This window comes from Malaclemys terrapin, chromosome 10 (assembly GCF_027887155.1).
Source record: "Malaclemys terrapin pileata isolate rMalTer1 chromosome 10, rMalTer1.hap1, whole genome shotgun sequence".
Taxonomy (NCBI): Eukaryota; Metazoa; Chordata; order Testudines; family Emydidae; genus Malaclemys; species Malaclemys terrapin.
In genome coordinates, this window is record NC_071514.1 from 52,769,225 (window position 1) to 52,783,672 (window position 14,448).

Here is a 14,448-nt window from a genome sequence, read left to right on the forward strand (position 1 = left end):
CTTCTCTGGTCACTCAGGGAACAGAAAACTACTCATCCAGTGACCAGTATATTTGCCCTCTACCAGACTCCTGTAGAGCAGTGGGCGCTGTCTGGGGTTCTCTGCTCGGTGTCCCCGTTTGGTTCCCTTTGTTTGACCCTTTGACCTCACTCCTGTCCCTGTTCTTTTATTAGTTGTCCCCCGTAATTTTTTGGTCTCCAGGTCCTGTGGATCCCCCCCCTTAGGCTGGGGGGGATCCTTTAGCAGTGGGCTTCGCCCGCCCACTTCCTGGATCCCAGTAGGACTAGGGTTACCATACGTCTGTTTTTTCCCGGACATGTCCGTCTTTTTGGTAATCAAACCCCCGTCCGGGGGGAATTGCCAAAAAGCCGAACATGTCCGTGAAAAATACCGGCTGGGCACTTCCCCTCCCGGGCTCCAGCTGCTCTGCTCCTCCCCTGACTCTTCGGCTTAAAAGCCAAGCTGCCCGAGCGCTCCGGCTTCGGGCAGCCCCTTTCCTCCGGACCCCGAGAGGAGAAGTGCCCGGCCGGGGGCGCAGGGTCTGGAGGCATGGGGGCTGCCCGAAGCCCGAGTGCTACCAGCTTCATGGTTTGCCGGGCAGCCTCCAGACCCTGCACCCCTGGCTGGGCACTTCCCCTCCCGGGCTCCAGCTGCGCTGGGGAAGCGCCGGGTCTGGAGGCTGCCTGGCAAACCGTGAAGCTGGTAGCGCTCGGGCAGCCCTTTTCGCGTGGCTGGGAGGGAGGAGGGGGAGTTAGGGCGGGGACTTTGGGGAAGGGGTGGGGAATGGGCAGAGTTGGGGCGGGGCCAGGGCCCGTGGAGTGTCCTCTTTTTTAATTTTTTAAATATGGTAACCCTAAATAGGACCAGACTCCTGTAGAGCAGTGGGCGCTGTCTGGGGTTCTCTGCTCGGTGTCCCCGTCTGGTTCCCTTCGTTTGACCCTTTAACCTCACTCCTGTCCCTGTTCTTTTATTAGTTGTCCCCCGTAATTTTTTGGTCTCCAGGTCCTGTGGACCCCCCCTTAGGCTCGGGGGGATTCTTTAGGACCAGACTCCTGTACCCCACTGGTCTGGGTCTGTCACAAGATCAAAGATATATAAATCTATTATTTGAATCTCATAGTTTATTTCCATACCTGTCTGTATGCATATCTGTGCATGTAGGGGGATAGAGGAGAAAGGGACACAAATTATTCCCTCTTTTGATATTAATACATTTAAGAGAGAAACTATCAATCTGAAAAAAAACCTGTTGGAAGAGGAGATAGTTTATTAGGGTAATTGATCTAATTACAGTAATTCACTGAGGCTGAAATTCATCTCCATGCAGAGGGTCAGCACCAGGCCTATGCACTTAAGTCCCAGTTAAGTTTACAGGAGATGTAAGTGGTACATAGGATTTTTGCTGGCCCTCTGCACAGGGGTGACTTTCACCCTGAGAGAATTAGTGGATGATTTGAGCTTTTTCATTTTTATAAGTGTCCAGAAATGTTATGACTCTCACAAAGTGTATGTATGTCATTCTTGTTTGAAAAATCCCATGTTCCTGAGCTGAAAGTTTCAATTATGTATAGACGAGCATGAAGATGCCAAAATAAATACTTTGAGGAAAATGTTTGACTAGGGAATTGATAATCTATTCTCTATAATGGACTGAAATATTTCTTTGTGTCTTCTTCTAACAGGCTACGAAAGCTCATATAAAGCTCAACACAAAGAAGCTTTACCAAGCAGACGGCTATGCAGTGAAGGAGCTGTTAAAAATAACTTCTGTGCTTTACAATGCCATGAAAACCAAAGGAATGGAGACCACCTCAGTGTCCGAGGAAGAAAGCAGCAAATTCAAGTTTGACCTTGGCTCAAAAGTAAGGAAAATAAGATTCTTTTTTTTTTTTTTTGTAGTCATGGAAACCAAATGCATTTGCCTCATAAGCCTACGCACAGAATGTACGCATTAGTACATTCTTTTCAAACTCTCCCTTCCTAAATTTACCTGCTGTGGCACATTTGGTCCCTATCTAATCCCAAGAAAAACTTGGCTCATAATGGTATTGAAGTTTAGTACAGAACTAGTCATCTCTGCTTTGGAGCAGGACTGGAATAGTAGGGAGCGTGGCAGAGCAGAATTGAAGTGTTTTGGCATAATTGTGTTGGAGAAGCATGGGGAGTACTCACTGCAATATGGGCCTGAACCAGTGCCTGTTGAAGTCAATCGGAGTCTTTCCCTTGAATTTATTGGGCAGTGCATCAGGACCTATAGAAGCATTTAAAATAGAAATTGCTCCACAAATACCAAGGAAAAACAGAACACAGATACTCTCTGAATAGGAGAAGTCCTATCAATGTATTTGTTTATGATGAAGGAATAATACTTTTCTTTTAAAAGTGGCAATGATTATGCTACATTAATGTGTCAGGTGATATTATAGAATTTTCTTTAAGAAACTTCTCCCTATCTTGGAGTAGCCTGTTGTGTGCTTCCTGTGTTAGTATTGTAATAATAGAGCAAATTTGTAGGCCCAAACTTGAAAAGTGAGTGAAAGTTTATAAAATGTCATGATAGCCTATAACAACAAATGTTGATGGGAAAAGGTAAACAAGTGAGAGAGACTGAATTAGTCCAAAAAAGACCTATTAATATAACTCAAGGACTATTAAAATCAGGCCTGGTAAGCAAGAGAAGCATGGGATTGGAAATCAATTAACCCAGATTGGTGTGTTGCAAATTAGGCCTAATAGGTGGACAAAACGATGAGAGGATGGGCTATTCCACCTGTCACTCCCTTTTGGGGTCTCTAAAAGAAAAGACTTTGTGGGGGGGAAATCAAGAAGAAGCTGTCTGCCAACAGTGGCTACAGTGAGCTTTCACCTCCCATCTCTTGGTGCCTTGTGAGCTTTACCATCATGGCTGTCACCTCCCATCTCCTGGCACCTCAGGATCTACCATAACACTGTTGGGCCTTTGTTGGCCTGATCCTGAAAGATGTCCTGAGCAGACTGGGTCAGAGAGAGGGACCCAGATGATGTAGCCACTTCCACCGACTTTGGCTAAATCCCAAATACCACCTGAGATGTGAGTCTTTATCATCTTCCCCCCCTTGTGTGTCCGTTTCCTTCCCACCCTTATTTCTTTTCGTTCCTATCTCTCTCCTTTTGCCTACTGTTTAATAAGGGTCTGGCTTAGCCAGCCAAGACTGCATCTTTTGCAGCATTGTTGTGAGTCTGGTACTAAAAAGGCAGATAAAAGTAGTGCCCTCAACCACCTGAGCCAGGTCTTGGAGCGGCTGATAAAACCGTGTGCTGTGTCTGTTTTTTTTCAGCAGTGAGATTGCAAGTGAAAGTCAACACCAGAGAAGGAAAGTGCATTTTCTGTCTTTGCTGTTCTCTTTCATCGTGTGTGTGTTTGTCTTATGCCTTTTAGAAATGGGACTACAAGAACTGAAGCTCATCTTAACATTTTCTTTTCCCCAAAAAGGAACTATTATCGTCTTTAATAACAACAAAACACTGTCAAATGGGAGTGAGGGGTGGGCTGGGGCAGGGTGTTCCTTGTGAAAGCTCCCTCTAGCTAGAAGGAAAGGGAACAAGGGATGTTATTAAAATGAAAGCCTTACTTAATGCATTACATTTACATTTTAAATGCTTTAACCTCTTTTCTCTTCTTCTCTGTATCTTCAATAAAAGGCTACAATATTTTTAACAGTGATACTTACAGGCTGACAAGTATCAGAGGGGTAGCCGTGTTAGTCTGAATCTGTAAAAAGCAACAGAGGGTCCTGTGGCACCTTTAAGACTAACAGAAGCAATGCTTCTGTTAGTCTTAAAGGTGCCACAGGACCCTCTGTTGCTTTATACAGGCTGAGGTCTCTATGTACCAAACCCTGAACCATGTTTAAACTGTTCAGTTAGTGAGAGCGTCATGTTTACACCTTTGACTCTATGTGCCCATATAGACCATCAAAATTAATACTACATCGGTGCTTTGAGAAAACAGGAAACCAAATAACACAGTATTAGCATACATTACTTTACTTGTTCTTCCAACCTAGGATACCTTCCTGTCATCTGTGTGAAAATGATCAGTTTCCAGTGGGTTTGCAATAGTTACCCAATTGCCCAGGCCAGAGGAGAGATCCTAATTTTGTGGAGTTTTGCCATTAGCTTTGGAAATTTTGCCATTGGCTTCAATGTGGCCAGATTTCACTTCAGAAGTTTATACAGATTGGACATAATCCAGACCTTATTAGAATCAGTGGAAAGACTCCTGTTGATTCCAGTGGGCTTTAGATCAGGCTTTCTAAGGGGACGTCTGCATTGCATGCTTCTTTCGGTGGGACGTAGTGTACATTCCCTTGTATCGCCCCAGAACATGTATAAATAGGTGTAGCCAGTCAGGCATAGCTTAGGCAAGAATGGTGCAGATATGCCTGAAGGATGTGGGTATCTATGCGAGTACATATCCTACATGGCTCTCTGCTCACCCAAGCCATGCGTCCGCCTCTACACTGCTGTTTTTAGCCATGTAGCGTCCTGCTGCCTCCCTGCTGCTGGAGCCCTTCCCCACTGTAGGGAAAGACTTGTCACAGGGAAAGACAGGCAGCAGAGGGGCAGTGGAGAAAGGCTCTGCCAGCTCCCCATTGCTGGAGCCCTTTCCGCCACAGGGAAAGACTCTGGCAGGTGCGAATGGCTTCGCCAGTTCCCAGCTGCTGGAGCCTTCTCCTGCCACAAGGAGAAACTCTGGCAGCCAGGAAAGACTTCAGCAGCTCCTTGCTGCTGGAGCCTTTCCCCATGAAAGGGAAAGGCTCCAGCAGTGGGGGAGCAGTAGGGAAAGGTCCCTGCTGCTGGAGCCTTTCCCCTCAGCAAAGAAAGACTCCAGCGGGGGGAAGGCTCCCCCGGCTCCCTGCTGCTGGAGCCCTCCCTTTGACAAGAAAGGACTCAGGCAGCAGGGAGTTGTTGAAGCTTTCCCCTGTTGTCTCTCCCTTGCTGGAGCATTTCACTGATGTGTAGCTACACACTGCTGTCTGGACGCAGCTGGCTTTTCCCTGCAGTGTGTAATTACACATACCCTCCATGCTGCCGCCGGTGGTGTGTAGTGTAGATGTAGCCTAGGAGAGATTCAGGCACCATGTTGGTCACACATATGGTTTTAATTTGAAAAGGGACAAAACCTTTCACAACTTTTCTGTGATGGCAAAGAGACTCTTCCATTGTTTGATTTTTGATGCTGTTCTTCTAGATTGCTGATTTGAAGGCAGCCAGGCAGCTTGCTTCAGAAATCACATCCAGAGGAGCATCTCTGTATGATTTACTTGGCAAAGAGGTGGAGTTGAGGGTAAGTATGCTCTGCAGAAAGGGAACTCTGATTCACCATATGCTGCAAATGTAGAGAGAGAAACAAGTGTGAATGAGCAATTCCAACAGCTGCAATCAATATATCGGATGTAGATTCCATGTATGAGTGGAACACGGTCAGATGGGTTACCCAGCTTCTCGTTCATATTATTACTTGTAATAAGCCCAAGAGAATAACGGTTTGCCAGTTTGTGTTTAGAGGTGAACTGAAATGCTTTGTAAAGAACTGCTTGAGAACTTAAATCAGTAACAGTGTGTACATACACTTTGTCATGTTCCTGTATCAGATGTGGACTGGCTACAGACACATCAGATACGTTCATCATAAGATTCTTTAATACTCTGCCAGGTATGTCTCAGGTTCATTTAAATAAGGTATTTTACATGCAGTGCCACCTAATATAATACAGTTTAGCATTCCATTAGATCTCCCCCTTTAAGATCTACATTCCTACCATTTGCAATATTTACATTATCACGCTGTCTTTGAGGTTCAGTATTTATCAGTCTGCTAAGATTCTCTGAATTGTACTGGTTTCCTAATTACATCACGCAAAGCATGACAACTTGGTCATCAGGCTGTATATTAGTTGCAATAACTGGTTGTAGTCAGTCCAGAATCCTTGAGTCGTCGTCTTGTTCTGCATCTGCCATCTGTGGGGTTTGATATGTTGATTGTTCTGTCTGAGGAATAAACTGTAGATGCTGATGGTTTCTGTTGAACTTTCCACTGTCCGTTTGATCACATATGATTTGGGCGCTAAATTCCTTTTCTTTACAACAGCTGGAGCTGTCCCATCTGTTTTCTTCATCCAGTTTGAAAGGAACAGAGTCACCAGGTTCTAGACCCAGCAATTCTTTTACTGAGTGATGTCTGTTGTAAAAGTGTTGATAAGCTCTTCTAGCCTTTTTATTCAATTTGGCTACTCTCTTCATGACTAGCCACTTTGGAGATAGGTGCTTTTTTAAAGTTGGAACATTAGAACAGGGTCATCTTCCCACTGGGAGTTGTGCTGGATATATCCAGTAGCTGCTATTGGTGTTGATATGTAACTCAGAAAAGCAAGGAGTGGATCTTCTTCCTGTAGGATTTTGTTGGCTGTACAGGATTCTTGGCCTCTCCATTCACTTGTAGGTAATGTGATTTGCTAGTAATATGGTCAAAAACATATTTTGTTCAGAATGACTTAAATTCCATTGCAATGAATTGTAGTCCGTTGTCCATCACTCGTTTTGGAATACTGAAGTGAGCAAAAACAGTCCATGATGACCAGGTAATGATGTCCTGTGAATATGCTTAAATTTGCAGATAGTCTCTTCCAAGGTCTGTCTGGTAGGGTGTTGTTATGAAAGGTTCTTTGTGTTGTGTTGGTCTGTTAGTTCCTTGCCAATGCCTGACCACCACACTGACTGGTTGGCCCATTCATGGCATTTGATTCACGTAATTGTCCATGCACAGCACAGTAGTCTCTTGTGACTTCTTTAGTGTCCTTCAGATGCTTAGGCCAGCCGCCCCTAATGTAATGTAGAACTTCATGAAGTTGCATATCTGTCAAGGTTGTTTTTTGTACTGGTGTAGCCTCTTTTCTGAGACTCATCAGTATGCATCCACATACTGTCACATCCACTTTAATGTCAGCTTTGAGCTCATGGGTAGTTGAGTGCGATTCCAGGGCCTCCCCCCTGCACTGAGCCAAGACAGAAACAGGAACCCTGTTACACACACCTGAGAGCAGGACATGACCATTTTATTTAGCCCTCCCCACCCCTAAAGAATATTTTCACCAGCCATCTATGCCATGGAGCAAATAGAGCAGAACGTGTGGGGCAGCTGTGAGGAGGAGCTGGAGGCAAGTGGGAGAAGGAGGTGGGGAGAAGTGTCCTGGCTGCTGCTTCTATCTCTACGGACTCTGACAAAGTGAAATGAGCCCTGAAGACTTGCAGAGAGAAGAGGCATTGTTATCTTTCCCCAGGGCCTTCCTCCATGGTCACCAACTTTTCTAGCTCTCTGAAAGGAAAAACTATGTTGAAACCCAAGAAGGGCTCCTCAACCTCTCATGGGGACTCCTGCCACCATATGTTGGTTGATAAGGGCTCTCATAAGCCCTCCAGTACCCAGGTAAGAGTGAGAGCCCCAGAGTGTGACTTCTCAGTACCATCTGAACTGCAGCACTCAATTCCAGCACTGTTCAATCCAGAATGGACCTTGTTGGTACTGTTGAAGTTGGTACTGTCCATATCATCTGTATCTCTGATGTCAGTGGCCCATGTGTGGTACCAATGACGACTGGCACGTGTGACCTCAATAATGATGGCACTCCTCCTGACAATACTGTTGATTCCTCAGGCACCCATGGCAGCCAGGGACCTACTTTGCCTGTCAGTACTAGACTCTCCCCTCCTGCAACAGGATGGTCTCTCAGTGCTGACCTCAGTACCATCCCTGTTACCGGCCTTGGTGCTGGCCTCCCCTGGAAGCTTTTGCCATCTCCTACTCCTGGCTGACACTCTTCAGTGGAATCTGTCCATCATTCCCACAGATCTGTAAAAAAAATACCTTTTTCCTTGGTTTCCAGCATCTTATGTTTATCCCTTTTGGCCCTATGGGCATTGTGGGGTATCCCTCAAACTACCAGGTCAGTTTCAGCGTCCTCCTCTAGGCCTGGGTTTCCGACTCAGTCATCTTTCAGGAAGGCCACTGTACCACCTCCAGCTGCCAAGCATGGCACCAGCTTAGATCCTTCAGATGAGGACTATAGGAGGAAGAGCAGCAGATGCTCATTCATATTTCATTTTCCTCAGCTAAAGAGACAATAATGCCTGACTCATCCTCTGATAGAGGTTGTGTGATACTAGTCGGAGTGCTTGGTAGCCCAGAAAGTCTAGGGGAAGAATTGGTGTAAGAATAACAAAATAGCATTTCACTTGAGGATAAAAATGTTTTCAGGAGCTGTAGTGGAGCTAGAAAAGATGTCTACCATTTTTCAAAGTGTCTTAAATTTCCATGAAAATATGATGCAAAACAGAGCTCATTTGTATTCCAGAAATGTTAATAAAATAAAACAAAATCTTTACACACCTCATTTCCCCACAGTATATTTGTCTAATCCCTTGGCTATGGAAACAGATTTCACAAGGCACCTGGCTAATGCATTGGTGACTGAGTTCAAAGGGTTAAGCTGCTTTGGTCTGCACACATCTCCACACAACTCGGACAGCTAAAATGTCAAGAGTTTGTCAATTTTTAGGGAGAATTTTAAAAGAGCACTTGGCAGTTGCTTTGAAATTGGGAATAATTTAATTGTTTTGGCCAAATCACAGTTTTTAGAAGTCCATTTAGCTTTCAAGGTTGGGCCCTTAACATATCCAAGAGTAGAGTGACGAATGCGTGAAGTGAAAATCAGGGATGAGTGAGTGTTCCAGTGCAACCCCCTCTCATTGGGCCCATCAAGAGCTCTCTTCATTGGAAGCCTCTTTAAAGGTGCAGTTTCCAGAAGGGTGTGAATTATTATATCCTGTAGAGACCATATGTTTCCGATGGCATAATGATTCATTGCTCTAGCTGGGACTAGCCAATTTTATATAAATGCAAGGTTTATGCTCTGCACAGATGTCTTACAGATTAAACTTGTTGTCCTTAAGAAATCCTGTCAGGTGAGAGATGGCCTGTGCCCCATTAGGGATAAGTTTATATCCTAAAGGCATGATGCTTTACAGTGACAGCCCAAAGAAAACTTCCAAATAGAACTAGAAAAGCCCTCGCATGTTTTGTTACTAATGATTTGGGCCAGTTCTGACTTTCTGAGGGATCCATCCAAACTAAGGAGTGCTGCTTCAATCCAAAGTCTGGTACATAAGCATACGGCTAGTTTTAGCCTCTTGGACATTGAATATAGCAAAATAAATATTTTTCAAATTAAAAGCTGACCTCTGTTGATACAAACTGACTTGACTAACTTTCCACTGGATTTGCTTGTTTTTGTCATTATTTTTCTTGTGGTAGTTATACGCATAGATTGTTTTATGTATTTTGTACTCCAAACTGCACGGTATTTTTTGTTTTCTTTTATAAAGGCTGTGACAATGATTTATTTTTTAAAGGCTGCTTTGTCTGAGCATTAAAATTAGATTCAAAGGCATTGAAAACAAAATGTAGCTTTCGTCACCTCCATTAGAGCTGCAGAATGTCTGGTATACGTTCAGGGAAGGCCTATAGAACTCCAGTGCATTTTGACTTCCTGACTACTGTATGTCCTGATGTCCCATTCATTTGAATGGTCAGCACCATTATAATTCCTGTAGGATAAAAGCAGCACCACAGCAGCTGATTTTTAATTGGAGTCCCTTATTCTTTAAAGACCATATATTTTGTTACTTAAAGAATATCTAGAATTACAGTAAGGCTTGAAAAATTCACTCACCACTAGTCCTTGGGGAGCTTTTCCTGTGAAACTATTATCCAGCTGAAACTATTACGTTTTGCAGTATCTAAGCTACCATTTTACAAAACAAAAATTCCAGCCCATACAACAGTATAGATGACCTTTCAAAGGTGAACCAAATGTAAGTGTTGCCTTGCCAAGTCTGCACACAGACAACTCTACTGCTGTTTATACCATGAAATTAACAAAATACTGGTCAGTTTTATTTCAGTGGCACTGTTGCTCTTTACACAGCAGGGTGTATGCACCAATGAATTCTTTGACGGTTGCAGAGTATGATGTGCAATGACGGTCCCATCCACAGGTAGGGCACACCCATGCACTAGCAGTGCTCTGAATCTGAGCAGCAGATTCTTTCGTCCTCTGACACTAGTCATCACAAAGCTTGATCCAGTCCCCCTCGCAATGCCTCGCTCCATCTAGAAGCTGGTTCTGCCAACCAGAGTGGAATTCTGTACTACTTTTCCCAATCCACAGATATTTCAAAGGATACTAAATAATTTTTGCAAGCATCCTGAAATCTGGGCAGCGGTCTGCCTTTCTTTCTAGACCTTTTACAAACTTCAGAGAAAAGCACGCTCTTCGGGATCCTGTAATCTGGCATTTGCTTGACATGTCCAAGCCATCGGAGTCTTTTCTTACTAATCAACATCCCCATGAATGACATACCAGCATGATTTAATACTTCCACATTTGTGACCCTGTCTTGCCATCTTATTCAAATAATTTTATGCAAGCATCTGATATGAAAACTGTTTAGACTTTTGGTATGTTCGGCGTAAGTCGTCCATGTTTCTGAGCCATATAGAAGAGTGGATAAAACACACATCTCATAAATATGGATTTTTATATGTTTTATTTACAGCTTTTATTTCAGTTTTATTTGCAGCTACTTATAATCCTGTAGGTAGAACTAAAACTGCCAAGATTCATGTCAGTTTCACTCTTATGATGTTGCTTGGGAAAGCTCTGAGCAGCAGCATGGATAGGTATTGGAGTTATTCTTGAGCGAGAACTTAAAAAAAGCAGAGGCTGAGGAAAAATTGAGTATTCAAGATCCTCGTCCCACCTTTGCAGTAGCCACAAGACAAAAACTTAATTCTCTATTCCAGCAAATTGGGGTTGAGGATTCAAATTTAGCAGACACTTGCCTCAGTTTACCTGTCTGTAAAATAGGTATAATATACTTCCCTACCTGTTAGGGCTATTGGGAGGCTTAGACAATAACCCATAAAACACTTTGTGGTTCTCTGATGAAAATTGCAATAAAATGCGAAGTGTTATACTAAGGTCTAGTCAATGGGTCACTGGACTGGGACTCAGGACAGCTGGGTTTTGTTCCTGGTTCTGTCATTAACCTGCTGGGTGACCGTAGGTAAGTCTTCTTCACCTCTCTGTGCCTCCCCCTGCCCCCCATCTACCCTTTGTCTTGTCCTTTTAGGCCATGGTCGGCAAAACTTTTGTTGCTCAGGGATGTGAAAAAACACCGAGTGACATAGGTTTTGTCGTCATAAGCGCTCATGTGCACAGGGCTGTGTTGGCAGGAGACTCTCAGGTTTTTTTATGTCGATGGGAGAGTTCTCTCCCGTCGGTATAATGTGGCTACATGAGCGCTCTTACAATGGCACAGCTGTGTCAGTACAGCTGTACCGCTGTAAGCTTGTAAGTGTAGACATGACCGGATTGTAAGCTCTTTGGGACCTGACCTATCTTTTAGTATATGTCTATACAACACCTAGCCCAATGAGGCCCTGATTTCAGTTGGAGCCTCTAGGTGCTATTGTAATACAAATAACTAATAATAATATGAATTAAAGGTGAATATAGTGTTCAAGTGATCCTTTCAGTGCTGGCAGGTGTGTTAAACGATTTGATCCTTCTAGATTTTCTTAATCAGATTTGTAGGACACCCAAATCTACAGTTCTCACTTTGTATTTATTTTTTCATTACAAACATTTGCACTGTAAAAAAAAAAAAAAAATTGTATTTTTAATTCACCCAATGCAAGTACTGTAGTGCAATTTCTTTGTCATGAAAGTTGAACTCACAAATGTAGATTTATGTACAAAAATAACTGCACTCAAAAATAAAACAATGTAAAACTTTAGAGCCTACAAGTCCACTCAGTCCTACCTCTTGTTCAGCCAATCGTTCAGACAAACAAGTTTGTTTACATTTATGGGAGATCATGCTGCCCGCTTCTTGTTTACAATGTCACGTGAAAGTGAGAACAGGTATTCACGTGGCATTATTGTAGCTGGTGTTGCAAGATATTTACGTGCCAGATGCGCTAAAGGTTCAGATGTCCCTTCATGCTTCAACCACCCTTCCAAAGAACATGCTTCCATGCTGATGATGGGTTCTGCTCGACAACGATCCAAAGCAGTGTGGACCAATGCATGCACATTTTCATCATCTGAGTTAGATGCCACCAGCAGAAGGGTTTTGTTTTTTGGTCATTCGGGTTCTGTAGTTTCCACATTGGAGTGTTGCTCTTTTAAAACTTCTGAAAGCCTGCTCCACACCTCATCTCTCTCAGATTTTGGAAGGCACTTCAGATTCTTAAACCTTGTGTCAAGTGCTGTAGCTATTTTTAGAAATCTCACGTTGATACTTTGCATTTTGTCAAATCTGTAGTGAAAGTGTTCGAACAACATGTGCTGGGTCATCATCTGAGACTGCTGTAACATGAAACATATGGCAGAATGCGGATAACACAGGCAGGAGATCTACAGTTCTCCCCCAAGGAGTTCATTCACAAATTTTATTAATGCATGATTTTTTTAAATGAGCGTCATCAGCGTGGAAGCATGTCCTCTGGAATGGTGGTTGAAGCAAGAAGGAGCATACGAATGTTTAGCATATCTAACATGTAAATACCTTGCAATGCCGGCTACAAAAGTGCCATGCAAATACCTGTTCTCGCTTTCTGGTGACATTGTAAATAAGAGGCAAGCAGCATTAACTCCTGTAATGTAAACAAACTTGTTTGTCTTAGAGACTGTCTGAACAAGAACTGAGTGGACTTGTAGGCTCTAAAGTTTTACATTGTTTTGTTTCTGAGTGCAGCTATGTAACAAAAAAAGAATCTACCTTTGTAAGTTGCACTTTGACCATAAAGAGATCGCACTTGTATGAAATGAATTGAAAAATACTATTCTTCTTCGAGTGATTGTTCATGTCCATTCCAAGCAGGTGTGTGTGCGCCGCGCGCACGGCAGCCGGAAGATTTTACCATAGCAGCGTCCGTAGGGTCAGCTCTGGCGCCCCCTGGAGTGGCGCCTTCATGGCGCTGTATTTAAGGGCCAGCCGACCCCCCACTCCCTCAGTTCCTTCTTACTGCCGGTGACGGCTAGCTGGAACTTCTCTTGCTCTTCAGCAATCGTGGCAGTGTTCGATAGTTCGTGTAAATAGTTAATTAGTTAGTTAGTTGTTAGTGTTAGATAGTTAGGTATCAGTTGGGGGTTTACCCCCAACTTTTCGTCTCCCCGCTGGGGCATGCCCGGGTCCCCAGGGTTCAAACTCTGTCGGGACTGCGGGAAATTTATACTGAAAAGTGACCTGCACTCTTCGTGCTTGCGGTGCCTCGGAGAGATCCATCAAAGGGACAGGTGCACTATCTGCAGGGCTTTTCGCCCCAGGACTCTCAAAGATAGAAAGCAGAGACTTAAAGTCCTCCTAATGGAGGCGGCACTGCGGCCGCAATCGGATCCCGGGCCTTCTGACCCAGCACCCAGCACTTCATCCTCGGTGCGCAGTGCCCCGGTACTGGAGATAAGTCGTGAAGCCAAGGCCCCAAAACCCCGGCACCAGAGAGAGTCTGTGCATAAAAAATCGTCTTCTACAAGACACCGCTCTCCATCGCCGATGCCGGTTAAAAAGAACAGGCCGCTGAGGGAACAATCTCCCCACCGGGACTCTAAAGGTCAGGCGCCGTCCACGAGTGTTACGGGGCAACCCGCGCCGCAGACCCATCCAGCCATCCCGTTGACTCCCGCCCCGGAGAGGGCAAGGTCGAGTCCGGAACGGCACAGATCCCCAGATATGATGGAGGAGGTCTGCCTCCCATCGACGCCGGAGGCGTTCGAGGCCGCATCAGACCTCTTGAGCCTCCCGGTGCCGGCGTCGCCGCACCGGTGCAGAGAACCCCCGGCTACTGCCGGGCCCCAGTATCACTCTAAGGGCAAACTGGGGATGCGCTCACCGCACTCTCCACGCAGTGCCCCGTTAGTGGCACCGGCGCGAGCACCCCCGCCGGCGACAGTGGGTACCACTCCTCTGATGTCCTCATATTCAGAGACTTCTGACTCAGAGGCAGACTCCTACCGCTCTAACAGATCGAGGAGCAGACTATCATCCTCACGTAGGAGTGTCCAACTGTACCCACCACAGTGGCATCAACAGCAGGAGTGGCAACTGCCTCCACAGTGGCCATTCTGGACGCCGTGGGCCTACCATCAGTCAGTGGGTCAGGCGTGCGGGCTCCACTCACGGACCGCTTCCGTTTCCTCAACGTCAGCGGCACCACCGCTAATGCCACCGCCGTCTGACAGGAGTGTGCCACGATGTGACACGGCACCCCCTGGTCAAACAACAGCACCGACGGGGACTTTGCTCCCTTCAGCGCAGGCACCATCCAGCACTCCTCGGCGTTCG

The 14,448-nt window shown here is 45.0% G+C and overlaps 1 protein-coding gene across 5 annotated transcripts in view; it reads left to right on the plus strand.

Moving 5' to 3' along the window:
• The window catches only part of CLUAP1 (clusterin associated protein 1), a 214,338-nt gene that overhangs the window by 19,248 nt on the left and 180,642 nt on the right, over positions 1–14,448 (plus strand). For all 5 annotated transcript variants that reach the window (XM_054042743.1, XM_054042746.1, XM_054042744.1 and 2 more), the window contains 2 exons: positions 1,683–1,862; positions 5,234–5,329. In XM_054042743.1, coding sequence (XP_053898718.1) covers positions 1,683–1,862; positions 5,234–5,329 — 276 coding nt within the window. The remainder of the gene's footprint in view (positions 1–1,682; positions 1,863–5,233; positions 5,330–14,448) is intronic.